Consider the following 26,376-nt stretch of genomic DNA (forward strand, 5'->3'; position numbering starts at 1 on the left):
AATTTTCTAATAAAATAATAACTACAACTCTGGAAAGAGTTCATCTGGCTGAACTAGATGCTAAATGAAGTGCATGTAACAATTCTACCTCTGGCTCCCACAAAAAAACTGTTCTGGTAACAGGTGATATAAAGCAGAGAACCTACAAGGGGAGGGTGTGCTTAACCCTTTCCCCATCCACCACCCTAATTTAATTTATTAATGGGATTCCCTTCCATTCTTCCTTCATGGAACTCAAGGCAGCCTACATATGGTTCTCAGGTGATTCCATTCAAGCACTGACAGGGCCCAGCTTAGAATAAAGAAGAAATTCAATTTTGCTTGCATTTTAATGAAAAACTGCCTAATCTGCCATCTCTAACCAATTAATGAACCAAGTCACAGCTATCCTTCAAAATTCACACTTCTCAGAACACAAACCCAAAAGATTCCTCTTTATTTTCAATCTCTAGGGCTGGGTTGGAGGGAAGCAACCTGGAAAACATGACTCGGAAGCATTGTACAACAAATCAGAATGAATCCTCAATAACCAGGTGGTCTGGAAATAACCTCAGGTTCTGTGAGGTGATGAGGGAACCTGTGGCCCGCCTGCTGTTGTTGGACTCCAATTCCCATCAGTCCAATCTAGCATGGCCAAAGGTCAGGGGTGACAGAAATTGTAGTCCAGCAACATCTAGAGCGCCACAGATTCTTCATCTCTGGTGTATGCCATACTGAGCTCGAAGGGTTACAAGTTCCCTGTCCCTGGAATAGTTTTGTTATGAATGAATCAGTGTTGAGTGGAATGTCCCAGCAGTGTATCGCTCTTGCTCTGTTAGGGAGTAAATCAGTGACTGGATGGGCATTTGACTTCTGTCTTTGCCTTTTGGGACATAGTGGCATGTGGAATGTATATGTGCTCTAACAGGTACTGAGTTTGTCTTTTGGTGTGGTTCAGACATTGCTGTTTAGTTGCAGCACTGCTGGGAAGACTTGTTATTGGTGATCTCTCAATAGGATTTCCAGTCATGTGTTGGCATGACTACCAGAAAAATCAGGAAGCAGGTGAGGAGATCTCCAAAAAATCCTCAAAATGCCTTAAAGGAAAGAGGATGAGTCCCATTCATGACATTCTGAAAAAACTGTGTGTATAAACCAAGTTCCTGAGGATAGCTATCCCTCAATGCTACTAATTTCCGGCCCTCAGAAGAAGACAGTGAAGGAGGAAGAAAGGATTTGGGACAGAAGTGCACCCAAAATACCTGGGGGCAGAGTCAGACTTCTTAGGTTTAAATTAGATGCTTCTCCCCAAATCTTCCCCCCGGTCCCTTTTGTGCTGCTGGTCCAGGCAAGATGAAAGAAGTTACAGGAAGAGAATCAGTATTATTGTCTCCCTTTGCCATTTCACTGAGGTGGCTTCCCCACAATAGGAGAAATGGAACCCCCAAAACACTGAATGGGAGATCATCATGGAGGGTTGGATCCTGAGCCAGAGAGTTCCAGGGAGCTGTTCTCCAGGGCACCATAACCATTGAACTTGATCATCTTGACAGAATCCGGCAAGCTGGAGAGGAAGGAGGGGCGAGAGGCAAACATGTGGCTGATTTCCATAAACGTCTTGTTTTTGGTCTCGGGGATGATGAAATAGACATACAGTGCCACCAAAAGGCAGACGCCACAAAAGACCAAGTAGCAGAAGGCACCAGCAGACATCTGGGAATGGAAACAAAGAAGGGTCCAGATAAGCAGAGGGACACAAACAGGCTCTACCCAGTCCTCATCCATTTGGTTGGTTCAGTGCACTAAGAAGCAGCCTCCAGCATTTTGAGTGTTTAGGGCACCCTCTGTGTTAGCAAACCCCAGCATCTCCCATTCCTCACCATCACAGGTTCTCTTCTTACCTATTAAGGCCTCTTAGGAATATAGGAAGACGCCTTACATGAAGTCAGGCAATTGGTCTGTCTAGCTCAGTATTGTTTACACCGAGGGTTGGAGAACCCTTTCCAGCATTTCCTCCTGGAAGCCACATGGAAGGTGTCGGGTGTGAAGAGGCAAAAGTGAGTAGAGCAACCAATATAAATATTGCCACATGGAAGGTGTTTGGTGTGAAGAGGCAAAAGTGAGTGAAGCAACAAATAAAAATATTGCCACTGTACAGTAGGCTAGTTTCTGAACATACTTATACATCTCTCTCTATCCTCCATCCAGGCAACAAAAGGCATGGTCAGGGTATAAGCAAAAACACCCCAAGAGGGTGTGAAGCAGAGTTTGTGAGAGGCAGGGCATGGGAAGAAGGTGTGTGGCTGGGGATCAGGTGCGGTGTGGGAAGAGTTCTGAGGGCCAGACAGAAATGCTTTGAGGGCTGCATTTGGGCCTTGGGACTAAGGTTCCTCACTCCAGTCTACGACTGGCAGCAGCTCTTCAGGGTTTTGGGCAGGGTTTTCCTTGAGCTCTACTTGGAGATGCTGCAGAATGAACCTGTGACCTTCTGCAACCAATCTGTGGCTCTACCACTGTGCTATTGCTCTTCCCCTTCCTCTTAATGTGTTTCCTTCTGGCTCCGTGGGGGATTTAATAATATAGATCAGGGTGGTTCAATGCACAGCCATTGAGGCCTTTTTTGATGGCCCTTGGCAACATTTAATGCTCTCCCCCAGCCCTTTCCATGCCTTCTCAAAGCTGGTTAAGTGAGGTGCTGGGCTTTGGGAAGGAGGTAGAAGGGCTCTAGGACCTGGCCAGAGCCTTGCACCTTATCCCCAAGCCCGGCGCCTCGCTTACCTGACTTTGGGAAGGCAGCACGAGGGGGGAGGGGTTTTGGCCTCACTCTCCTCCCCCCATGCAACAAGGCAGTGTGTGGCCTGTGAGTCCCATGTCACACCACAATTGTAGCCCCCTTGCTATAAAAAGTTGGACTGCCCTGATCTAGATTACACAGTTCTAAAATTTAGTACCAGAAGACTCTTAATTCCGTGACTGAAGTGAATTAGCATAGTTACATACACACACCTTCACCATATACGACTGGTATGTCAAGAAGTGCTAGATTACTTTTCTGACCCTTCAACAGGAAACCTTCACTTTGGCTTTCCAGCGCTGTTTACATAAGAGAAGGCCTGGTACTTTCAGAATGTAATGATTTCATGTCTTGGGGCAGGGAATGGTGTTTACAAAGCAATGGAATTGGTTTGCCATTTGGCGCATCCACGCGATCAGATTAGGGAATAACTTGTCAAGACCAAATGGCTTTGTTGCTGGTTCTCTCTCTCTCTCCGTGTAATATGACGAAGATCACAACTGGTCTTGTGTTTCTTTAGAGCAGAGGGTAGACAATGTGGTGGCCTTCCAGATGTTGCTAGACTACCGTTCCCACCATCTTGCTGGCCATTGGCCATACTGGCTGTGGAGGGGAGTTCGACAACATCTGGAATATAGGAAGCAGCCTTTCACTGAGTCCGGCCATTGATTCATCCAGCTCAGACCCATTTACACTGATTAGCAGAGGCTCTCCGGGGTTTCAAGTCAGAGTCACTCCTAGCAGTGTCAGTCTGAGACATTTTGCCGCTATAGGCAAAACGCTCCGCTCCCTCTTCCACAGATCCAGGTCCCCACCCCTCCCTGCTGCCAGCCCATCACAGCAACAGCACCCTCACCTGCAGTTGTGCCCATGCTGCTGCCAGAACGCAGCAGCAGCAGCAAATGGGGGAACGACAAGGGGGTAGTGGCAGCAATGAGGACAATGGGGCTGGCAGCAGTGCAATGGGAGGGTGGAGAGGGCAAGGGGGTCGGATCCGCTACTTGAAGCAAATGGCTTCACCTTGTCTAATGTGTGGGCAGTCCCCGACTCTCAGTGCTACCTGGGACAGATCCTGTGACCTACTGCATGCAAGGCACTACCCTACCCTGGAGGACCACCCCTGCTTTATGCAATATATAATAAAGGTTCAGAAAGATACACTGCCCCCTCTCTTAGTTTCTTTTGGTACTAATTTTGTTGCTACCATGGGGGCATCACCAGCTTTGCTATGGCAGTCTTCTCCTATTTGGTGCCTTCCAGGTGTTTTGAGCTACAGTTCCTGTCAGCCTCAGCCAGCATGGACCACAATGATGGGAGAGCTTCAGTCCAGAACGTCTGAAGGGCATGAGCTTGGGAAGGCTGGTCTACTGTAACGTGTGTTTTCTGCCACTCAGAATGCTGGAGCATGACCCCATCGCCACTACTGAGAAAGAACTAAGCTATGCAGTACCTATGGAGCTCTTTCCCCATTTCTAGTAGAAAGTTCTAGGTCACACAGAAATACAGCATATGGTTCTCCTCTGTGCTGTGTCCTGCAACCACTGCTAGAAGGAACCTGCCATGAGAACCACTAGGCCAGGCATAGGCAAACTCCAACCCTCCAGATGTTTGGGACTACAATTCCCATCATCCCTGACCACTGGTCCTGTTGGCTAGGGATGATGTGAATTGTAGCCCCAGACATCTGGAGGGCTGGAGTTTGCCTATGCCTTCACTAGGCATTCTGCTCTCTTGCCTTGCTAGTCAGGGGACCCCAGAGCCTACCAGCCTCTCAAAGGGGCCCAGTATTACCTGCAGGAAGGGAAACACAAAGCCAACAGTGAAGTTGGAGAGCCAGTTGAGGGACCCACCCACAATGTAGGCCGATGGCCGATGCGATTGCTTGAAGAGTTCAGCTGTCATCAGAAATGGAACCCCAGCTGTATGGGAAAGACGGCACTCAGAATCAAATAGGCCAGGCTAGGCTTTTAATCCGAGCCCCTGCTAGTGGGGCCAGACTATCAAAGTCAGAACCTGCAAATAACCCTTGCAGGGGTGAATCTATTTCAAATCATCAGGTTCCCCAAAGATGTTTATTATTATTTATTAAATTTGTATACCACCCTATACCCACAGGGCCGCTACAAAACAAAAGCACAAAACACATAATAAAAATAAAAATAAAAAACAACCCAGCAATAAATCTTAATTATTAAGATTGACATTAAATAATGTTGCACAAGAGGGGGCATTTATTTTGCTCATTGCTGCCCCCTGCAGCGACAAATTGGAAGACCACCTGCACAGACAACCACTTAAATTTAATCTGTTTTAGCATTTTAACTTTTGCATGTTTTAAAGCATGGTTGCAAATTTTCATCTAACATTTTTATCTTTTTATAAACTGCTGTGAGTTTGTTTTTGTTTTTTTACAACCAAACAGTATATGGATTTAAAGAAAGAAAGAAAGAAAGAAAGAAAGAAAGAAAGAAAGAAAGTTAGAATTGTGCCACATTTTTGGCCCCAGAACAGGGCAAAACACATACTATAAAGGATGCAAAAGCCATTAATCAAACTCCCTGTCTTTTACTTTTTGCACTTCTTTTCACTCAATCCATTGCTGCTTTGTCACTCCCTTTAAAAAACCCCAAGAGATCTCAGACAATCACGGGTGATGCAGTAAAAGTGATGATGTTGTGGAGCCAATCAGATTTGGCTACGTGACAAAAACAGTGAGGAGGCCCCGCTAAGCTGCATTGCTCTAATCAGGCTCTATCTAGGCTGCCAGAAGTCACATGGAAATGTTTGTTTGAGTGCACATCCGACTGAGATCAGCTGAATAGGTGACACCCACACCTGAATGTGCACTTGGATGCATACCAGGATGCACATCTGAGTGAAGATGTGGCCTGTCTGCACTACGTTGCTCTCAGTAGGTTGCGAGCATGAATGCCCATTCCAACACATGTTCTGGTGCATCCAGAGCTGGAAGAGGGCTTCTGAGTGAGGGCAAAGCAGCGTAACTGCAGCAAAGCAGGATTATCAGCCTAGTTTCCAAGGCAACAGAGATGTGTTCCCTCTCCCCCCACAACCCATAAACACTTCTGCATGCTTTTGAGTACCCCCTCTAATTGCTGTAAGTGAAGGACTGCTTATCAAGGGGCATAAAGATATTCACAAAACTGCTCTCTGGTTCAGCGTAGCCCTACACACTTGAATATATATGGTGATGCTGATGACAGACACTTCTTTAACAGAAGGAGCCAAGACCTTGTGCTCCTGCAACAGAAAGGTTTCAGATCTATCTGCCCTAGTGCATCAAGATCTGCCCTCTTTACATGGTGGTAGTTTAGGCAGCACCACTTTCTTTCAGGAACACAAGGGACTGCTTCTTGAAATAATAATAATATTTGTTGTTGTTGTTGTTGTTGTTAAAAAGAACCACCAGCCTTAATAATACTGGGGGGAAATCCATCCAGGGATTGTTAAGAAAAACCCCTGATTGAGCATTGCTCACAGATCACCCAGAGTGGGAAGAGAGATATTTATATTTTAAAAGTCAGATTCATCATTGTTTGTGAACAATGAGCCATTAAAATCCTAATTAAAGATGTAATTACAGCGAATAAATTCTGGGCCGACAATGAGTTATGGATCTGTTGGCGGCTATACTAATACATCAATTGGGTAAACCAGCAGCCGCCTCGTCCATCATATTTAGAGAGCTCTGCTTTGGCCCTTTCGTTAGCAGAAATCGCAGGAGTTGCCTCTGAAATCCAAAGCAAGACACCGTTAGGCAATTCATGCCGCACCAGTTTTAGGGCATGGCAGGTGGTGACAGATTCAGATTCCCACCAGTGGCCTGCTGACCATGATCCTTTGGGTACTCAAAATGCCAGAACCAAGCCAGGGTATGCCTCTGAATACCACATGCTGGGAATCAGAAGTGGGGGGGAAATGCTGTGGTCCTAGCCCTCAGGTCCTGCTTGCGGGCTTCCCACAGGCATCTGGTTGAGAATAGGATGCTGTGAGAATAGGGTGCTGGGCTACATGGGCCATTGGCCTGATCTAGCAGGTTTCTCCTTACGTTCTTAAGTCCATATTCTCATATTATTGGTCAAGAGCAGTGTAGAATTGTTATCAAATAAATAAATGTCCTCAGCACTTAGGACAATTCAAATAGTGAGGTAGGAGAGATTTTAAAAATCACATCTGGCAACCAATGTGTCCCTTTGGATAGTACCCAGGTAAAGGGACCCCTGACCACTAAGTCCGGTCGCGGATGACTCTGGGGTTGCGGTACTCATCTCACTTTACTGGCTGAGGGAGCCGGTGTTTGTCTGCAGACAGCTTCTGGGTCATGTGGCCAGCATGACTAAGCCGCTTCTGGCGAACCAGAGCAGCACATAGAAATGCTATTTACCTTCCTGCCACAGCACTTTGACGTGCTTTCGAACCGCTAGGTTGGTAGGAGCTGGGACCGAGTAACGGGAGCTCACCCCGTTGCGGGGATTCAAACCACCGACCTTCTGATCGGCAAGCCCTAGGCTCTGTGGTTTAGACCACAGTGCCAGCCACATCCCACTAGTGCCCAGGTAGACAAGTCTAAAAAGCCCAGGTCACAAGCTTTCATGGCCCTCTAGCGGTTATGGTGGCTCATTTTCCAGAAGTCATGTATTTAGCCTAAACACTGGAAGTGTATACTCAATTCTGACCAAACCAAGCCTCCTAGAGCAAAATATACACCAGAGTTAACGCTAAATACGGTGCATTACTTCTGGTAAATGAGCCACCATAGCTGCTAGAGGGCCATGAAAATTTGTGTCCTCAGGCATTTTAGACTCGCCTTCCCATGTACTATCTCAAACCAAAAGGGCACATTGGTTGCCAGATGTGAAATATATTGGCATTATTTTCAGCTCTCCTACCCCACTAAGAAGAAGACTCATTGCACCACTCATTGCATCTCCTGTAAGACCCAAAATAACCTGAATCCTATCAGCAAACTTCTTACATTCCCTCACAGTCCTGTTCTTGGGGGCCACAAGCTCAGACCAGGTTTCCTGTGATCTCAGCCTATCCACAGCTTTGCTGGTGCCCAGGGATCTTGAAGAGGAGCTTTGTCGCCTTGTTATTTCTTTGGATGCCTCTGTCTGGCACCAGAAACGTACCTGGTCCCATGCAGAATCCTGCAATGATGCCAATGACACATGCCACACTGACGTAACGCATCCAGGACACAGTTGCCTGTGGGAAGGATAGAAGGTTTACATAAATGCAGCTGGGCCCCTTTGGCTCATTCAGTTCTGAGATTCCACCACTACATCCAGGCCTGCATCCTACAGCTCAATTGCCCACACTCAGTCCCAGTCTGCAGACTGCTAGCTGTGCCAATCCTGTGACCCTTGCTTGAGTAGACACCTCCGTTCCAAGCAGCTGAGGCACAACACCCTGCTGTCATAGCTCCAAGCTTAGCTGTTTGCTTCCTAACTTAGCTGGTGTCCTCCACCTAGCTTGACCAATATTCCAGAGATGGTAGTTCTCTTCCATCTCATGATTCTCAAATAAACCTGCCCCCCTCATCCTGCCCCCTTGCACTCATCCCTGTTTCTGTGTGAGGTCACACCTGTACTTGCACCAATTTTATGAACTAGGACCAAGCCTTGCTTATGTTTACACTTTAGCATTTGGGTGTGAAAAAGGAAACCAGTGGTATAGATATAGCAGGATAGAGTTTCTGAGGATCCACCAGCACTTCTGATCCCACTGTGCAAACTGAAGCACAAAATCTAATATGCGATTGGGGGTGGGGGGTGGTGGGACGGACTGCAGAGACATTGTCAGCCATCCATGGGTATATGTGTCTATGGGGCTGTTCCTACCTGCAGAATCAGGGACAGGGTGATGCCTGCACAGCAGATGCCCATGAAACAGAACCCAACTATGATGAGAGGGCGACGTCCCAGCTTCTCAATGGTGAAGCACTGTCAAAGAGAAAGGGGGAAATCGAGGAGACAGGTTGCTGGCTAGTTGTATTAGGGTTTTGCATGTGTCTCTGTCTGTTCTGAGATGGAGAATTTGTGACCCTCCAGGCAGGGCTGGTTCTACCATTAGGCAGAATGATGCAGCCTTGGCCTTTTCTTCAGTTGAAGTTATGTGTGCCTCACAGCCTGTACCTGCCTTTCTTGGAGGCAAGGGAAGACACTGCCTCATTGCTGGTGTTGAAGTAAGATTCAGTTGCTGGTCCAGTTGGCTTCTGAACGTGGAATGGGAGAGGAAAACATTTTATACCTTGCCACAGGCAGCAAAGTATCCTGAGCCAGCACTGCCTGCAGATGTTGTTGGACTACAACCCCTATCATCCCTGACTATTGACCATGCTGTTTGGGGCGGATGAGTCCAATAATGTCTGGAGGGCCAGAGGTTTCCATCCCTGGTCTCTTCGATTCCCCCAAATATATACACAAAGTATACAGACAAGCTTATTGCATAGACGCCAACAGTACTGCATGGAGTAACATCATTCTTAGCTACGTAGACAGTGCATGGATGCAGAACCATCTTGTCCCATTGCTTATACCAGTGGTGGCCAAACTTGGCCCTCCAGCTGTTTTGGGACTATAATTCCCATCATCCCCGACCACTGGTCCCATTAGCTAGGTATGATGGGAGTTGTAGTCCAAAAACAGCTGGAGGACCAAGTTTGGCCATCACTGGGGCTGGAATGCCAACCATTAGAAATTCTGGGTTTGGTTCCAGAGCTAGGGGATGTCGGAATCTCCACTCGGCCAAGCTGATAAACCCTCAGCTTCCAGCCGAGTCTCCAGAATCGCCTCCGACAAATAATTAACGACCTCGAGCCTTTGATGAGGCTCCAAGGCACATTCTATTCAACAGAGTTCCCAGCACAGGGAAGAGACGAGAGGTTTGGGCTACATTGTAAAGAGTTTTATTTCTAAGCTACGCAGTCAGAAAAGACATCCTCTCTCTATGAAAGCAGAGAGCAACTGAAACAAAGGAACAAAGGAAACAGGAAACCACTAACATCACATCCCATCTCCCCTCCTGTGAGACTGGAAGGTCTCTGGAATGTAAACAGAGTCCTGTGATTCCAAGCAGCTGCTCAGTGGCAAAACAGAAACTAACAGGGGAGAGTGGGATCCAATATGGGATCCAGTATGCCCTAGTCAAATGCAGGGCATAAGTTTGTGCCCCAGTGCAACATCTTGCCCCTGCCCCACAAACATTTGTTCCCTGCAGGTGCGTGAGAAGGAAGCCCTACTTGTGAGTGCATGCTCAAGAGTAGGGGCTCCTTGTTTTTAGGGCACCTGGTTGTGCAGGTGTCCCAATGGCATAGCTTGTATACTGGGCTTCTACACACATGTGGTGGTGGTTTAGAGCAATAGATCTGACACTGGTGGAACATCCACTTTGCATGCAGAAGTTCCCATGTTCACTCTCCAGCATCTCCAGGTAGAGCAGGGAATGTCACCCTGTCTGATGTTCTGCCCATAGAGAACTGCTGCCCATAGACAGTGGCTAAGCAAGATGAACCAATAGCCTGACTATGTGACATCTTCCTTATGCTTGGCATTGTCTCCTGCATTCTATTTTCCAAGATCAAATAGTTTAGGTCAGAGGCAGCCAACATAGTACCCTCCAGATGCTCTTGGACTCCCAACTCCCATTAGCCAGGGCCAGCATGGCCAAAGGTCAGGAATGATGAGATTTGTAGTCCAACAACTTATTATTATTTCTATACCACTTTATATTTTTAAGGGGGGGGAAACAAAGCGTTTTACAACGTGCAATAAAACATCAAATAAAACAATCCAGAATAAACATTACTGAAGAAATTCAAATATAAAGTATATGTTCAGAGTAACATAATTAACAGGAAACTAAACATTATCTTAAAGATTTCAAAATAAAACATTACAAAGGAGGTCAACATATAGAAGGCACAACATTAGCCTGGAAATACACAGTCCTGGTTTTATTCCTAGCTTTGGGAAGGGCTTCTCATCCAATGTATTATGGGGCAGCTGCCATTGAAAAGCAGAACCGTTAAGTTCATCCCTAAGAGAAGAAGTGAGGTCGTTTTCATTAAAGCTGATGGAAAGGGGGTTCAGGAACAAACTTTTGTGGATGTACCCCTGGCTCTGCTCCAGCTATGGGAGCAGTTTGTGCACTGGTTGTGGAAGGAAGGAGGGTATCCTGGGAGCCAGAAGCCTATGGTTGCGATGGTGTGTGTGTGTGTGTGTGTGTGTGTGTGTGTGTGTGTGGAGAAGCTGCCAGAAGGAAGCCAAAGCAGGAAAGCTGCTGACAGCAGAACAAATGCCTGTAATTTTATAACCAACCTCAGTGCATCCATTGGGGGCCGTTTTTGTCGGCACTCGGGAGCAATCACGCTGATGGAGCGATGAGCTTGCCGGAGTTAGGCGTTGCTGATGGGCAGCAAAGGCGGTTGGTGGGCGGGAGAGCTATGTGCCTGTGTAATAGGGAGAGGCACAGGTCCGACATGGGCAGCCCTGGGTGATATCCAGCTGGAAATCTGCCCCAGCTAGGCTAAAATTTGGAGTCAAAGGGACGGTGACAGCTGGAATGAGCACCCTTGTTGCAATAAGACAGCTAAAAGATGCATTAGGTATGGGATCGTCCTGCCATTTATACCTCTTGTCTAACAAGCAAGCCAACAAACCAAATGCCATACTGGATGTGTCCTGCAAATCTGTTGTTTATGTAACTATGCTTGCACCCCTCAGAAGCCTTTGCCGGAGTCTGCTGTATGCAAACATACGAGCTATTAGCAATAATCAGAAGGGTCCTTTTGACTCATCTCCCAAGGCAAATCATCAGTGTTACAAATGCCTGTCTGTTGTGGGAAGCAAGCAATCTGATTAATAAATGACTTCTGTCCTCCTACAATACTGCGAGTCCCTCTCCACAGACAGGAGGTGCCATTGATTATCCTCCTCTCTGTGGTAAGATGTCTGGGGGTGACGAGACAAGGGGCTGTGACTAAGTCTGCATAATGATTCAACCCTTGAGTTTGAGAGACCATGCTGAGTGAGGCTGGTTCTGTGATCCCTCTGGCCTCCCAAGCCACAAGGCAAAATGCTCCACTCTTCTGTGTGCTGGCTGCTCTTTGATCACAGAGAATCTAGCAGTGCCTTGTCTACTCAGAAGTAAGTCCCACTCTGTGTGGGACTAGATGAGCCTTTAGCCCAGCGGTTCTCAACCTGTGGGTCCCCAGATGTTGTTTGACTACAACTCCCATCATCCCTGAGCTCTGGCCTTGCTAGCTAGGGGTGATGGGAGTTGTAGTTCAACAACATCTGAGGACCCACAGGTTGAGAAAGGCTGCTTTAGCCTGACCCAGCAGGGCTCTTATGTTCTTATGACTACAACGCTCATCATCCCTGATTATGCTACCTGGGGCTGATGGGATGTGGAGTGCAACATCTGGAGGTACCACACTGGCTGCCTCCATGTATAGGATTGCAGCCTATGGCCCAGTTCCCACATTACCCACTTGAGGAAGAAAGGCATGGAACACAGTTCCCCTTTACCTATAAGTAGACTTGCTGCATGGTCCTCACTCCCTACCTCCAGTGGAGAAAGAGAGGCAGCTGGAGAGATCTTCCAAGCTGTTGCTTTTCATTCTGCCTGTGCCTTGACTGATGCTCTGTTAAGGAGAGCACTGCCACCACTCAGCAGGAAAGGCCCAGAAGAAACATAGCTAGGACAGGAAGGAAAGTACTGCTAGCTTAGGCTCCGTACACACCGTACATTTAAAGCACATTCCCACCGTCCTGAGAATGGTAGTTTGTTAAGAGTTATGGGAATTGTAGTTCTGTGGGGGTAAACTACAATTCCCAGGAGTCCCAGGAGGTGCTTTAGACTTATGGTGTGTATCCAGCCTCATAAACAGTATCTGGTGAGTGCTGAGGGCAAGTGAGCAGTTCTCTTCTGGTGGCTATGTTTGGCAACACAAGGAGAGCAGAGAATGAGTGCAAGAAAAGGCTCTTTGCTAGGACCAGGCAGTGACAAGCAACCTCACAGGTTCTCTTCTCTAAGATCCCAGCTGTGAACAATATCCTTCCAGTTGAAAATGGGTAGAGAGCATCCTGAAGGAACCAAGAGTGTGCCCTCCACACTGGAAAGGAGTTAGGAAATTATTGCCCTGTCTCATTATGAAAAGTACATACAAATCTATTCTCTCAGTGCAAAAGGAAAGCAGAAGGATGATGCCCTCTTAAAGGACATGCCAAACGCAAACTAGAGATTTCCACACTTACGCCTATCAAGCCAGCAACGACCTCAATCGCACCCGTGCCGACCGTAGTGTAAGGGATCTCTGGGTCAGGGATGCCGGCATTCTCAAAGATGACATTTGTGTAAAACCAGATCTGTCAATAAAGAGGAGAAATCATAAGCAGAGGGGGTAGGTGTGGCTTAGAAGAGTAGGAAGGACAGTGGCATACCTCGTGAGGCTGCAAGGAAATCCAGGGGACGGGTATGCAGGGAACTGCTGCAGAGTTGCGCGTGTTAGCACCCGCAGACCATTTCTGCCTATCCTCTCCTTTCATGCCAGTGGGACTTAGCAAAGACAGTTTGAGGGTCTGAGTTCAAATCAAAATTAGCTGGAGGCATGCCACTTTTCTCCGTTCTGTAGCACACTTGTAAAATAAGAAAAATCACCTTTTTTGGCTGCTTATGGCAACCATTTGTATGCTGGTACTAACAGCACTTTTATTAAGATATGAGTGCCTCATTTTTAATCGCCCAACCCCTCCCTCCTGGGATTAATTATGCTCTACCATGAATTAGAGTAAATCATTTTAATGCATGATGTAAAACATGAGTGGGGAGCCTTTTTCTGCCATGGGCTGTATTTGCTTGGGAGTAATCTGTTAAGGGCTGCATATCAGTGGTAGGCAGGGCTAGAGAGAAAAGTACATGCGGACCCCTTCTCCCTCCCTCCTTTTGCAAGCAGAGTGGGTGTCAGTAAGGCTCTATTCAAGGTGCACAAAGCCTGGAACCAGCTTACAAAACCCTAAAAGGCTTGGGACCAAAGTACTCAAGAATGTCAACCATCTCAGCCTGTTGATAGTGCTGGGGGCTGCCTGTGACAGAGCCTCCATGGTGGTAGTTTCCCACTATTAACATTCTGGTGGAATTTTAAAACATTCCTGTTCCTCCAGGCATTTAATGGCTGAAAAGCACTGTTTCCTGCAAACTTGGCATTACTAGCTGTGAGGGGATATGACTGTTTTACAAGGTTTTAGATTTATTTATTTATGCATTGTTTTTCTGTTTTGCAATTTGCCTCCATTTTGGGAGGAAAGGCGGTACGGAAATTTAAATAATATTCATGATTTGGGAGGAGCAACAGTAACTCTTGACTTTTGGCACCTAGCTCAGAGTTATTTGGCTCCAATTAGCGAAGGTGTTGCAGATACATGGGGGAAATACGCCCAGAGGTTTAAACAGGGGAAGAGAGCAGTGAGGTTGGAATACTGTTGTGCTTGAATGAAGGTGCAGGAGGCGCAGGCCAGCCCAGCGGCCTTGTGGCAGGCATGATCGACCCTGCAGCCCTTACCGCGTCAATCCCTGAGAGCTGCATGCCCATGTTGATCACCACGACGGAGAGAACTTGCCATCGCACAGAGCGATCCAAGAGCAGGTGCCACACAGACACCGTCTCCACAGAAGCCAGCGAGCGCTTCTCCTCCTGCATCTCTTCGATTACGTCCTGCACGTCGTACTTGCCCAGGAACCAGCGCAGTGCTGTAGGGTTAAGACAACGCGGGTGAGAAAAGTATCCAGGACAGGGATGGCCAGCTGGAGGCCTGGAGGCTGTGGGTAGCCCTGCCACACAATAGCAAACTTTTCTGGCCTCTCATGGCCACCCCCAAAATATTTCCAAGCGGTAAGGAACGAAGATCCTTGCACTTCCCTTACCATCAGTAGCTCCAAGGACGTTATTCTTCTCAATAAGAAGGTAACGGGGGCTTTCTGGAAACCAGTGCAGGAGGATCAGCTGCAGGAAGGCAGGGACAACCACCAGCGAGAGGAAGAGAGGCCAGTAGGCATCCTAGGGGAGAGAGAGCCCCCCCCCCATGATGAGAGGGGTTTTGCAGCTTCTTTCTGGCAAGGAGGATACTTTATGCAGGTTGTGAAACACAAAGGACTTGATAGAAGAAGAAGAAGAAGAAGAAGAAGAAGAAGAAGAAGAAGAAGAAGAGGAGTAGTTTGGATTTGATATCCCGCCTTTCACTCCCCTTCAGGAGTCTCAAAGCAGCTAACATTCTCCTTTCTCTTCCTCCCCCACAACAAACACTCTGTGAGGTGAGTGGGGCTGAGAGACTTCAAAGAAGTGTGACTGGCCCAAGGTCACCCAGCAGCTGCATGTGGAGGAGCGGAGACGCGAACCCGGTTCCCCAGATTATGAGTCTATCGCTCTTAATCACTACACCACACTGGCTCCACACTGATAGATTAATGGCTCCTTTTCTGCAGCCCTTTCTCCATCTTTCTCCTCACAGGGTTATATAGGAAAGCCTAGTCCTGAAGGGTATAGCTAGGGTTGCCATATTTCAAACTTTTGGCCAAAGTTGTTGAGCTTTTTTTATGGGAAATTGGCAAATAACACTGCTGACATGGACTGCCATATGTCCGGATTTTCCCAGGCATTTAAACAATTTCCGTCTGGATGCTGCTGCTGAATGCAGTATTCCAGATATGTCTAGGAAATTCCAAATGTGTAGTAAACCTAGGTGTTGCATTATTTTGGGTGTGGTGGGTGCATGGATAGAAGCAAGAATGACCTGAGCAAGATACTCCCCTCCTCCACCACATCTGTCTCCCCGCACTTTCTCCAACATAATCCCTGATGCCTCCTCTTTCCTCTATGGCAGAGACTTTTTCTCCTGTATAATGGCCAGATTTCTTTTAACATTGTTATGGTCTTGCTATTTGATTTCTGCTGTGGGGATTAGCATTTGTTAATGTTAAAGGAGGCAGAATGAGTTCTTAAGGTTCCTTAATGGCCAAGAGGCCAAGCATACCAGCAGGCACATCTTCTGTTAGGGAAATTAGAGCTAAAATGGCTGGGAATGGCTAGGAAATAACTGGAGACACCTCTGGGAGGGGAAGCCCTCCATCTATGCCCCATGTTCACCTCCATCTATGGTCAACTTGAATATTTGTAAATCAATATAGCAGAAACATATTAACTCGCCATCCATCTCTTCTTCCCAAAGAGAATAAAAGATGGATAAGTCATTCTCCTAGAACTTCTCACCACTTGAAGAAGTGGGAAGCGCATTAAAAAAAACACATGTTTGGATTCAAGATGGCAAAAGCCTGTCTGCCTTTCTAAACTAGTAGGAGAAATGGGGGCAGTGGAATGAAATGCAGCTTTGTTGCTCTTTTTGACAGCAGGGGTGATGGTGTCATCTGCTAGAGTGGTATTTAGCAACAGTGTGAGCTTGAGGATTGGAGGACAAGTCTGTTAGGTAGGCTAGACTCAGACAGTGATTTGCCTTAGGTGATTCAGTGAACTTCATGTCTGTAAGTTCATGTCTCCCCATCCAAAGTCCAACATGTTCATTACTACACCACCTTTTGCTAGCACACTCTTCTAGGACTCTCAGCTGCTCCCAGTGGTGCCCTTCCCATCCTGTCATCAGTTTACATTCTGACAGCAACGAAGCTAGCAGGCCTGGGCATTCCATGCAAAGAGTGGCAGGCCTGGGCATTTACCTCTCCCAGCAGCTCTGGAAGGCCCAGGACTTGGGCAGAGAAGACCCCCAGACAGATGAAAATGCTTGGTACAAGGCCCAAGAATCCACGCAGGTTCTTAGGGGCAATTTCTCCCAGGTACATGGGCACCACACTGAGACAGATCCCTGGTAGGAAGAGGAAAGAAAAGGGAAGGAAGGTGGTGAATGACATGGCAATCAGCCAGCAACCTCAGATATCTAAGGGCTAATATCTTCAGGAACAACTAAATCTATATTAACTTCCCGCAAAGTAGTCATATAAGTTCTGTTGCTACAAAGAGGCAGAATGTGTCATCTTAGCAATTAGTTTATTGTGGAACGAGATTTTATGGGCAGTGGCCTAATTCAGAAAGTGCATGCAGTGAATCCACATTCAATAATTTGTGAATGTTCCCATTCACTCACTGTAGGTGGTAACTCATTTCTAACTCTCTAAATTAAAAAGCACGTTCTTTTGCTTTTCAAATCAATGTGGAACGTCATGAGCAACAGAGGCAGCAGTGGCTCTAATAATCTATATATACAGTACAGATATGCTTTTTGAGATGAATACGTAGCTTTCAGTGGCTGTGCATTACCTGGACCCTAGAGGAGAAGGAACTACACTAGAGAAGGAGGAGACCCACACACAAAGTGAGGAAGTCTGGGCAGAGACATTTCTCTTACCAGAGTGAACGCCGGTTATGAAGCGTCCGAATATGACCATTTCAGGTGATTCCAAGTAGCGACTGAATCCCATTAACATGCCAGCCAGGAAGACGAGGACGTTGCTACGGACCAAGGTGCCATTCCTGGTAGAGAGGTCATTTATTTTAGATGGTTTCATTGAATCATGGAACCATAGAATTGTAGCGGTAGAAGGGAACAGAGGGTCATCTAATCCAACCCCCTGGAATGCAGGAATCTCAACTAGAACACACATGACAGATGGTCATCCAACCTCTTTGATTACAAAAAGTTCCAAATAAAACATTTTGTTCCATCCCCACTCCCTGAGGACCAAGGCTGGCTCACTCATGAGGCAAGGTGAGGTGACTGCCCCAAGTGGCACCATGGCAGGATCCATAGGGGCAGCTGATCCCGATGTAGATCTTACTTCCTTGCTTCTGAGGTAGATATTCACTCACCCATTCTTCCCTACCGGGGAGAGAGGCGCCATTTTCTGGTTCGCCTCAGGTGCCAAAGTATCTTGGGCCAGCCCTGCTGAACACTCTGCTCTCTGTTGCAACAAAATGCCCATCTGGCATCCCCATAATTGCCCCTCTGTCCCCTTCGTTCCTTGGTGCTTCTAACTCCTTTCCCCATTAGAATTGCTTTGCCAGATCCTAAGGCCTGTAGTCAGAGATGGAGTGACTAGCCAAATGGGATGTAGATCAGAGATGGCCCTTCAGACGTTACTAAACTATAACTTCCAGCATCCCTAGCCATTGGCTATGCTGACTGAGGTTGATGGAACTTAGAGTCCAGCAATGTCTGGAGGGCCACAGATTCTCCATCCCTGATGTAGATGATCACTGAGCAACCTTTCAGCTGGATGAGTTGTTGTGATATCCAGAGTTTAAACGGAGACACGGTTGTTTGCTAGAGCATATGGAAATTGTTCTGATGGTAGAGTTGAGATTTGGCAAGTAGCCTCAACTCAAATTAAATCTGGGATGTGAGTTGAGAGGCAGGCATAAGGAGTAGCTCTGTTTTGACAATCATAGCGTTATCCCAGCTGACACAACTGTTCTACATTTCCTTCTATTATTTATACACCCTCTTTAACAAAATATGTTTCCAATGAGCTTCAGGGACAATTAAAGTGTCAGCTTAAAACATATTCAGAACAACCCACGGTAAAGAATAATCGTGCTTCCAAGTGATTCAGTTCATTCCTGATGCCCTAACAAAATAAATACTTTTAAAGAACATGTCTCAACTGAGATGTCAAAGAGGACCATAAATTAACTGACAGTTTTTATACCTATCATCTATCTTTGCCTTCAGAGAGTCACAGGTTCAGTTCCCAGCATCTCCTGGTAAGAGATGGGGAGTGACCCTTGCCTGAAGCCTATGCTGCGGGCAGTGCAGACAAAACTGAGCTGGGTGGAATAAGGCAGCATCCAGTGTCTCACCAGTGTAGCCAAAGGTCAGTCTCGTCAGCATCTTGCACTGTTGTAACCTCTTTGACCTTTTAACTGTTTGAATTCTAGAATCACTCCTGCCTTGATCACATTATCCAGCTCAATTTTATCTCTGTCCTTAATGGTCATGAGGTTGAAGGCTAATGAATTGGTCACATTCATGGGTGCTGCAGCTTTCATTGGGAAGAGAGGCAGTTTCTGGCTTGCATGCCAAAACGGAACTGGGTTACGTAGTAGTACATTCCTGCTGTCTAAACTCTACAGGGATTAATGTGTGTTTTGTAACATTTGTGGGGGGACTTGGGCATGATACCTTCTATGGGCCTCCTCTCAGAGAAGACCTATCTACCTCCTCATTGCTGTTGCCACTGCACTTTTGCTTACACCTTCCCTTTGGCCACAGTCCATACACCTGTCCAGTGGGAGATGGGTCAATGTGGTCTAAGGCTTCTTCTTCTGCTCTTTCGCTTTCCTCTTTTGTCACTGTTCATTGGCTTAGAAGGGACAGGAGAGCAGGCAATAGTGGCAAGGAGCAATTGCAGCAGGATTAGGGGTTGGTCAGAGGGATGTGGGTGCTCAGCTATGTGGAACTCAGTGCCAGTCATCCTCGCTTCCCTCCACATTGAATGGGTGGTGTATCTGTCAACACATCTTGGCTATGAATTGGAAATTCACTCTGTTTTTGGCCCTGCCCTTACCTTCCATATTGGGTTACCAGTACTCCCACAGGCAGGGATCCCACCAGGCCTCCCAGGGCAAAGACCGAGACAGTCAGTGAGTACATGAGAGTGAGCCGTGCTGGAGCCAGGCCCACTCCATAGCGCCGAAACCATGTTGTGTTATAGAAGGCTTTGATGTGCTGCAGTGGAGGAAGACACAACATGCAATAAAATTGTGAGAGTTCTAGATCTGTGTTCACCATCATCAGATTTTAACCACAGGTTATTTGGAGTCTTGTGATGTCTGTGGGAAACAGTATTAACCCAAGTGAGGGCCTGGGAGGAACAGAAAGGGGTCAGTTCAACATGGTGTATCAGGCCAGGAAGTGGAGAGAGGGGCATTCTAGCTCAGCAGAGGATGGAAGGCTCTATGATGGTCAGTGTGTGCACTTTCTGTCTGAATCTTACCGCTGCTGGAGAGTTCACCACAGCCAAATTGTAGCCATACAGCATGGAAGACCCAAACGATGACAGCAGTGTGACAGCCAGCAGAGGGAAGGTGAGGTGCTAGGAAGGACAAGAATACATGTCAGATAAGGAGGAGGTGGAAGTAGGTCATGAGACATACCAAGCATGGGACATTGTTTTGCCACCAAGAGTTGCTATAGATTGGTGAACCTACCGGTACATAACAACAGTGGTTCAAAAGTTGGTGCAAAATTCCAGAGGTAGCAGAAGGCAGCAAAGATACTCATAGGAAGTCCTCCATTTCCCAAAAAGAAAAGAAACAGAAACATTCCTAAGCATGTTTGTCCAGGTGTTGGAGCTCGGTGAGATTTACTGAAGGATTTGTTCAGCTGGTAAAAGAAGTTGATGAGAATCAGTGGTGGCCGGTGCCCCTTGGGACCAGAGGGGCAGACAGCAAGGGGGCCAACAAGAAACAGAGTCAGAGCCTATGACAGGCAGAGCTGGCTAAATATAGTTTCGTCTCTGTTCTCCTCCTCCCTTATTTCTACAAAGAATAACAGCTAACAAGCAATGCTGCTCACTGGCTGGTTTTAAGTAAGAAGGCAGCAAGTGGGGGCTGACTGAGGGCAGACTGAGTCTTAATGGGCCAGCCTCCACTGATGAGAAGACATTGCACATGAACACACTTCTGGTAAGCCGAACCAGGGCTGAGGAAACTGTATAACAAATAAATATAGGCAGCTTTCACCCCAGTGGTGGCTAGTGAGGCAATTACACTGGAGGACACCAGCATTGGCTGCATGGGAGAGGAAGACCCAGCACCCCTCTTGGGTGGCATTTCAAGGTAGCAGAAGGGTTAATACCACCATACCATGAAGGAAATCAGAATGGCAGGGTATTCGGGAAATAAAAAAGGTGCTTCCAAATTTGCCTATGACTGCACTTTCTCCAGAGTACAGAGAACGGCATCACACAATTAAAAGGGATTCAGGGAGTCGCTGTTTTCTTTAAGCCAACACTTTGCCCACTGGATACTACAACTCCCACCAGCCACAGGCACTATGCCCAATGGCCAGGGATGATGGGAGCTGTAGTTCAGCAGTATCTGGAGGGCACCACTTTGGCTATCACTCTAAGCTGTTCCTATGAATCATGTGACATCAAGGAATTATTTCCTGGGCTGCCTGTGGTTTGGAGCAGTTCCAGCCAGAAGCCTCCTTCCGTTAGGTATTGCGGAAGAGCCAGCAGGAAGAGAGAGAACTGGACTCCCCAGGATAGTTTAACAGAGAAACATTTACAATCAACAAAGGGTTCTAACCACACCCATTAAGGACTGGAACCAATTAATGTTGCACAGACAGAGCATGTGAAAGCCTATCAGATAAGCTTTTGCTGTTATGTGGATTTTGTAAGTCTTTTCTTGCATCCAGAGAATACAAGCTGTTGAGTGTCTAATAAACGTAGCAAAACAACATGAAAAGAGAAACTCATCATGGAAATTAATAAAATTGTCGCAAGCTAGTCTATTGGAAAATGGGTGGGTTCCTTGGGGGGAGGATTCTTTAGAACAATTCATGGTACTGTAATTAAGGGCAACAGGACCATAATTAGCTAGCAGGAAGTGTGGTAGAGGGAGGAAATCTCTCATTTGTCACAGAAACAGATCCATAAAGCGATCTTAAAAATACTTCCAGCTTTGCTAGTCCAGGTAGGTCCTGTAAGGGAATGTGGATTCCAGAGAAAATGGAAGCTGGTAGGACTTTAGAAATCAAATCATGGTGAATGCAGGCCCAGATTGTGACACTTATTTAGGGTAAGAATATCATGGGAAGGCATAATAAATTATCTGAGGTCAGAAGTGAATGCCAAGGAACCTTTTCTTATTTTTGCACAAGAGTTTATCACCCAGCCTCTTAAAGGTTTATTATTATTAAAATATTTGCAATACTGACTTTCTATCACAAAAATAATTCAAGGTGGCTAGGCACAGACAGCAAAATGAGATGAATCCATAAACACGCATTATTGAAAGTGAAGCAATTGGACAATACAGAAGAGCCCACATTGCCCCCGCAAAATAGCAGAGTAACAAAAAGCACAGCCCTGCAATACTGCTATACAGGAAGCTTAACCTGGAAAAACCATAGTAGCAACTAGAAGAGAATTTTTACTGCTACCCAAAGAGGAGGTGGATTCCCCAGAATTTCCACATATAGAGATACGCTGGTGAAATGTATTTTTATATGTACTGGAATAACTGGCTGGGATTCCCTAGCTTAGCTCATCCAAAATAGACCAGGCAGATGGTAGCAGCAGTGTTCCTTTTTAAGAATCAGGCAGAGAAATGAGAGGAGGAAATGGCTGTAATCCTACAGTGGAGCATCAGAAGTTGCCTGGTGCCCATTGGGACTGGTGGGGTAGAGGGCAGGGAGCCCAACAGAAGGTGGAGCCAGAACAAACTAATTATTGCCCCTTTCCTCTTCCCTGCTGAGTTCTGCAAGTGCTGAGACCAGGGAGGAGGAAGCTGACAGCCAGTGCCACCCCTTGAACTGGTTTCAAGTAAGGAGGTAGGCAATTGAGGGCTAACTGAGAGCAGACTGAGGTTGGTGGGACAGCACTCCAGTAACCCCAACAGACCAACCTCCACTGCTATCAAGACCATCCACCTCAGTATTACCAACACTGATACGCAGTGACTTTCCAAGTTTTTAGGCAGGAGTCTCTTGGTCCTTCCTGGAGATGCTGGAAATTGAAGCTGGGGCCTTCTGAATGGATAGCAGAGCATTCTCCTATGGACCTTCAAGTGGTTCCTCCCATTATCCCTCTCTGTGGCATATGAGAGAGGACGGCAGCTAAGCCATTAAGGAGAGACTTTGGGGTTGTTTCTGTGTTTACAGCATCATGCATCTTTCACACAGTGAAGGAGGGAGAAGCCAAAGGGGCACATGGTGTGGTGGACAGATGGGAAAGTGATGCTCTGGTTCAACATCCCTGTTTACTGCCACTTCTTCCAACATGGCACCATACAAGAACGTCAAGCTCACTATGCTGTTAAATGGAACGTTGGAAGCTGCATTCATCTAGCTCAACATTAACTACCCTGGCTGGCAGGGGCATAGCATGGGGAGTGCCAGGGGAGCTGTGGCCCCAGGTGCATAATTTTGGAAGTGGCATGAACCAGGTGTCCCTATGCAGGTGACCCCAGCATAGTGCAGCCCAATGCTCCTCTCTGCCCACCAAGGGCTGCACTGGCTGGCCAGGCTCCCGCCAGTGTGGACGAGCGAGCAGCTCAGTGCAGCCCCGTTTTGCTCCAATGTGGGTGGGGTTGTTCCAGTGGCAAGGGCTGGGCTGGCACGTGCTCTGGGTGCCAGCAACCAGTGCTGCACCACTGCTGACTGGCAGTGGTTCTCCAGGGTTTCAGGCAGGGGACATTCCCAGCCCTACCAGGAGATGCCAGGGACTGGACCTGCCACACTCATGCTGTCATTCCTGGCTTACTTTGCTCTGTGTGCCTCGTGTTCTGAGACACAGAACACTGGCCATTATAGAACCTGCCTGAGCTGAAATGATAATTCAGTATTACCCCCTATGACTGTGGGAAATGGACGGGTTATTTTCTTCTGAACTGTAGACAGGCAGGACTTTTCAACATTCCAGGCTCAGGGGAACATGATTTCTAAACTGAAACTGGCCCAGCATTTACTGTCAGCCATTTCTTCCTATTCTGCCTATGTTGGCTTGAAAGTCCTTTGCAGTCTAGTACTTTTCCCTGTGGAAAGATGTAGGCATTCAAATGCTGAAAGAAAGTAACCAGGATTGGTCCCTTAATACAGTGGTACCTTGGTTTACGAACTTAATCTGTTCCGGAAGTCCGTTCTTAAACCAAAGCCGTTCTTAAACTGAGGTGCGCTTTCCCTAATGAGGCCTCCCACTGCTGGTGCCCTTCCACCGTTCAGCTTCCGTTCGTAGACCGAGGTAAACTTTGCTAAGTGGAACACTAGTTCCAGCTTTGTGGTGTTCATATATGGAATAGTTCATAAACAAGGCTGTTCTTAAACCGAGGTACCAGTGTAGTTATTTTTTGAGGGGGGAGGAGCCTTGTCACAACTCATTAGCATATGGCAATAACTTAATAACATATACAGATCACCAACGATCTGCAAACCCCCCAAAAAGAAAAAAAAGTACATAGCCAGGAGGCAAACTTAGAGCAGGAATGATTAAGCCTCATTCTCATAAACAGGAAAACATGCAACAGACACAAGTGAAATGGTGGCTGCAAAGCACCCCAGTTGAAACATTATTTTATAAGGAGCTAGACCACTTCCAGCACCCTTCCTCCCCCAACCCAGTAGCATCTGCAGCTGGAAAGATCTAAAGCAGGCACCCCCAAGCTTCGGCCCTCCAGCTGTTTTGGACTACAATTCCCATGATCCCTGACCACTGGTCCTGTTAGCTAGGGATCATGGGAGTTGGAGGCCAAAACATCTGGAGGGCCACAGGTTGGGGGTGCCTGATCTAAAGCTACTAGACTTAGAAATGTCTTTCTGGACTGAGTTCCCCACCCCAGTTTTGGCCCTGATTCCTTAGGCCAGCACAGCAAACTCCATACCCTGGGAAGCTGGAAACTGTCACTCCACATATCCCAGAGCACAGTAGCTGAGATTATAGTCTTGGCCAGCCTTCTCAAGTCGTGTGCAATTAAAATCCCAGCTAATCCCTTAAGGAATGCTGGGCACTGCAGCACGCCAGGCTCAAGGGAGATAACCTTTGTGGCATATAGAAAGCTCCAAAAAAACATCAACCCACACTTACCCCGGTGATCTTTCTGTGGAAGTCAAAACGCAGGTTGTTGTCCATTTGGGCAATCTCTGTCTTTTACGTCCAGACAATACAATGAAGGTTCAGCAGGAAGAAGTGAAGTTGCCTGGCTGAGATCCACTTGCTCATTTCAGTGACCCATGATGGGATTGTCCAGGAGAGATGAAAAACTCAGCAAAGTAATACTTGATGCTGTAAGACCCTCTGGAGGCTCAGCTACGGAGACGCAGACACACACCTCCCCACCCCCCCACCAACTTGCCAAATGACGGACAGAAAAAGCCACAAGCAATTGGGCCAAGGCAGTAAAAGGAAGATAGGGAGAGAAAGATGCAAGAGACGCAAGAAAAGCTCTGCTTCATTAAGCCCTTGGAGGCAGTGCTCAATCACATGATGGTTGATGTGATTCGCTTCGCTTATTTGAGAAAGAGATACATAGTTCAGAACCTGGAGCCGCTAGGACCTTCCAGCATTGGCAGCTGCCCAGGGCAATGTTAACTCTCTCTGTACCTGGATAACGGTTGTAGGAGAAGGGATTAGCACATTAGAAATGTATAACAATAAGGGCCATTGTAGAGCTGAAGGGTGGTATTCAATTCAGCCTTGTTTAGAGTAGATCCATCAAAATTAATTGGCTACCTTAGCCATGTTCATTCATTTCAATGAGTGTATGCTGGGGCTGATGGAAGTTGAGAGTCCAGCAACATGTGGACTTCCTTCCCTAAATGGAGAACATAGAATGGAATCCTTTTCTTTCAGGATTTCATGTCGGGTGCTAGAGGAGGATGAGGTAGTGATGCATCGTGAGTCTATATAGCCTCACAGATTTGGGAGAGATTTCAAGTGGGGGATGTAGTTTAACTCCTTGCTGATTGGGGAAGTCCACTGCTAGGTGGACTCTAACTAAAATCTCTAACTAAGGAAAGTTCATTGCTTTCCAAGGGTGTTGAACAGTTCATACCACCAGGCAATATTTAGTAAGGTGTGGTCTAAATCCACTCATTAGGTTGAACCCATTGATTTTGGTTCCTATCCCTACATTGTGCAGCAACAGAAGACAAACTTGGCTTCATCTATTTGAAGGTGGCTTTCATATTACCTCTTAATTGTGCTTTCTTCAGGCTAAACATGACCAGTTCCTTCAGCCATTCCTCATAAAACTTGAGGTGCATCTAAGTGAGCTGTTGATTGAGCACTTATCCTGATTCATTTGTTCACAGAGCAGCTAGACAATGCTGACTTGTGAGCATTCATCTCTATCTGTTTGCGGGGAGTTTGTTTAGACAATGTTGCATCAAACACTTTCCACAGTTTCCAGTGCATTTCCCCATTACTTTCCATATTTCCCAAAAATCTGATATTTTGGGAAAGTGGGTTTGTTGTGCAAGTCTTCCTGATCTACTATCACAACCTGAATTGGGTGGTATGTGCTTGAATCCCACCCCCAAATAGCAACAGTCTGTCTCCAGGCTTCTCAACATCTTTGTTCCTGTTCCAGTTAGATGGTGTTGAAAGGAAGAGTCTGCTGTCCCAAACCTTTCCCAAAAGTAATAAAAAGTCCCTCCAACCACTAGCATAAATTTGTGCCTCTCCCTACCCAATCACATTGTCCTTTAAAATAATAATAATAATAATAATAATAATAATAATAATAATAATAATTTATTATTTATACCCCGCCCATCTGGCTGGGCTTCCCCGGCCACTCTGGGCGGCTTCCAAAAGAATATTAAAATACTATAATACATCAAACATTAAAA

General features: G+C 46.7%; 1 protein-coding gene across 1 annotated transcript; it reads right to left on the reverse strand.

The window, feature by feature from the left end:
• Nucleotides 1-310: 310 nt before the first annotated feature.
• Nucleotides 311-24,984, reverse strand: LOC308477951 (solute carrier family 2, facilitated glucose transporter member 5-like). Its single transcript, XM_081007087.1, has 12 exons — nt 24,611-24,984; nt 19,796-19,894; nt 19,367-19,527; nt 17,209-17,333; nt 16,523-16,668; nt 14,720-14,852; nt 14,358-14,545; nt 13,054-13,164; nt 8,635-8,736; nt 7,924-7,999; nt 4,565-4,692; nt 311-1,692 (listed from the first exon to the last, which is right to left on the reverse strand). Exons 1-12 carry the CDS (start codon nt 24,653-24,655, stop codon nt 1,447-1,449), a joined length of 1,560 nt encoding a protein of 519 aa, XP_080863213.1. The 5' UTR covers nt 24,656-24,984; the 3' UTR covers nt 311-1,446.
• Between the last annotated feature and the right edge of the window lie 1,392 nt (nt 24,985-26,376).

The sequence above is a fragment of the Podarcis pityusensis genome (genome assembly GCF_964106645.2).
Source record: "Podarcis pityusensis genome assembly, chromosome: 5".
NCBI lineage: Eukaryota > Metazoa > Chordata > Lepidosauria > Squamata > Lacertidae > Podarcis > Podarcis pityusensis.

Bases quoted from the DNA above. Each gene is read 5' to 3' on its own strand.
- LOC308477951 (XM_081007087.1), bottom strand. From the start codon at position 24,655: ATGGACAACAACCTGCGTTTTGACTTCCACAGAAAGATCACCGGG. The intron at 19,528-19,795 runs GTAAGATTCAGA...CCTCCACTGCAG, and splicing joins TGGTGAACTCTCCAGCAGCG to CACATCAAAGCCTTCTATAA. The intron at 13,165-14,357 runs GTAAGGGCTGCA...CTTTATTGACAG, and splicing joins AGCTCTCAGGGATTGACGCG to ATCTGGTTTTACACAAATGT.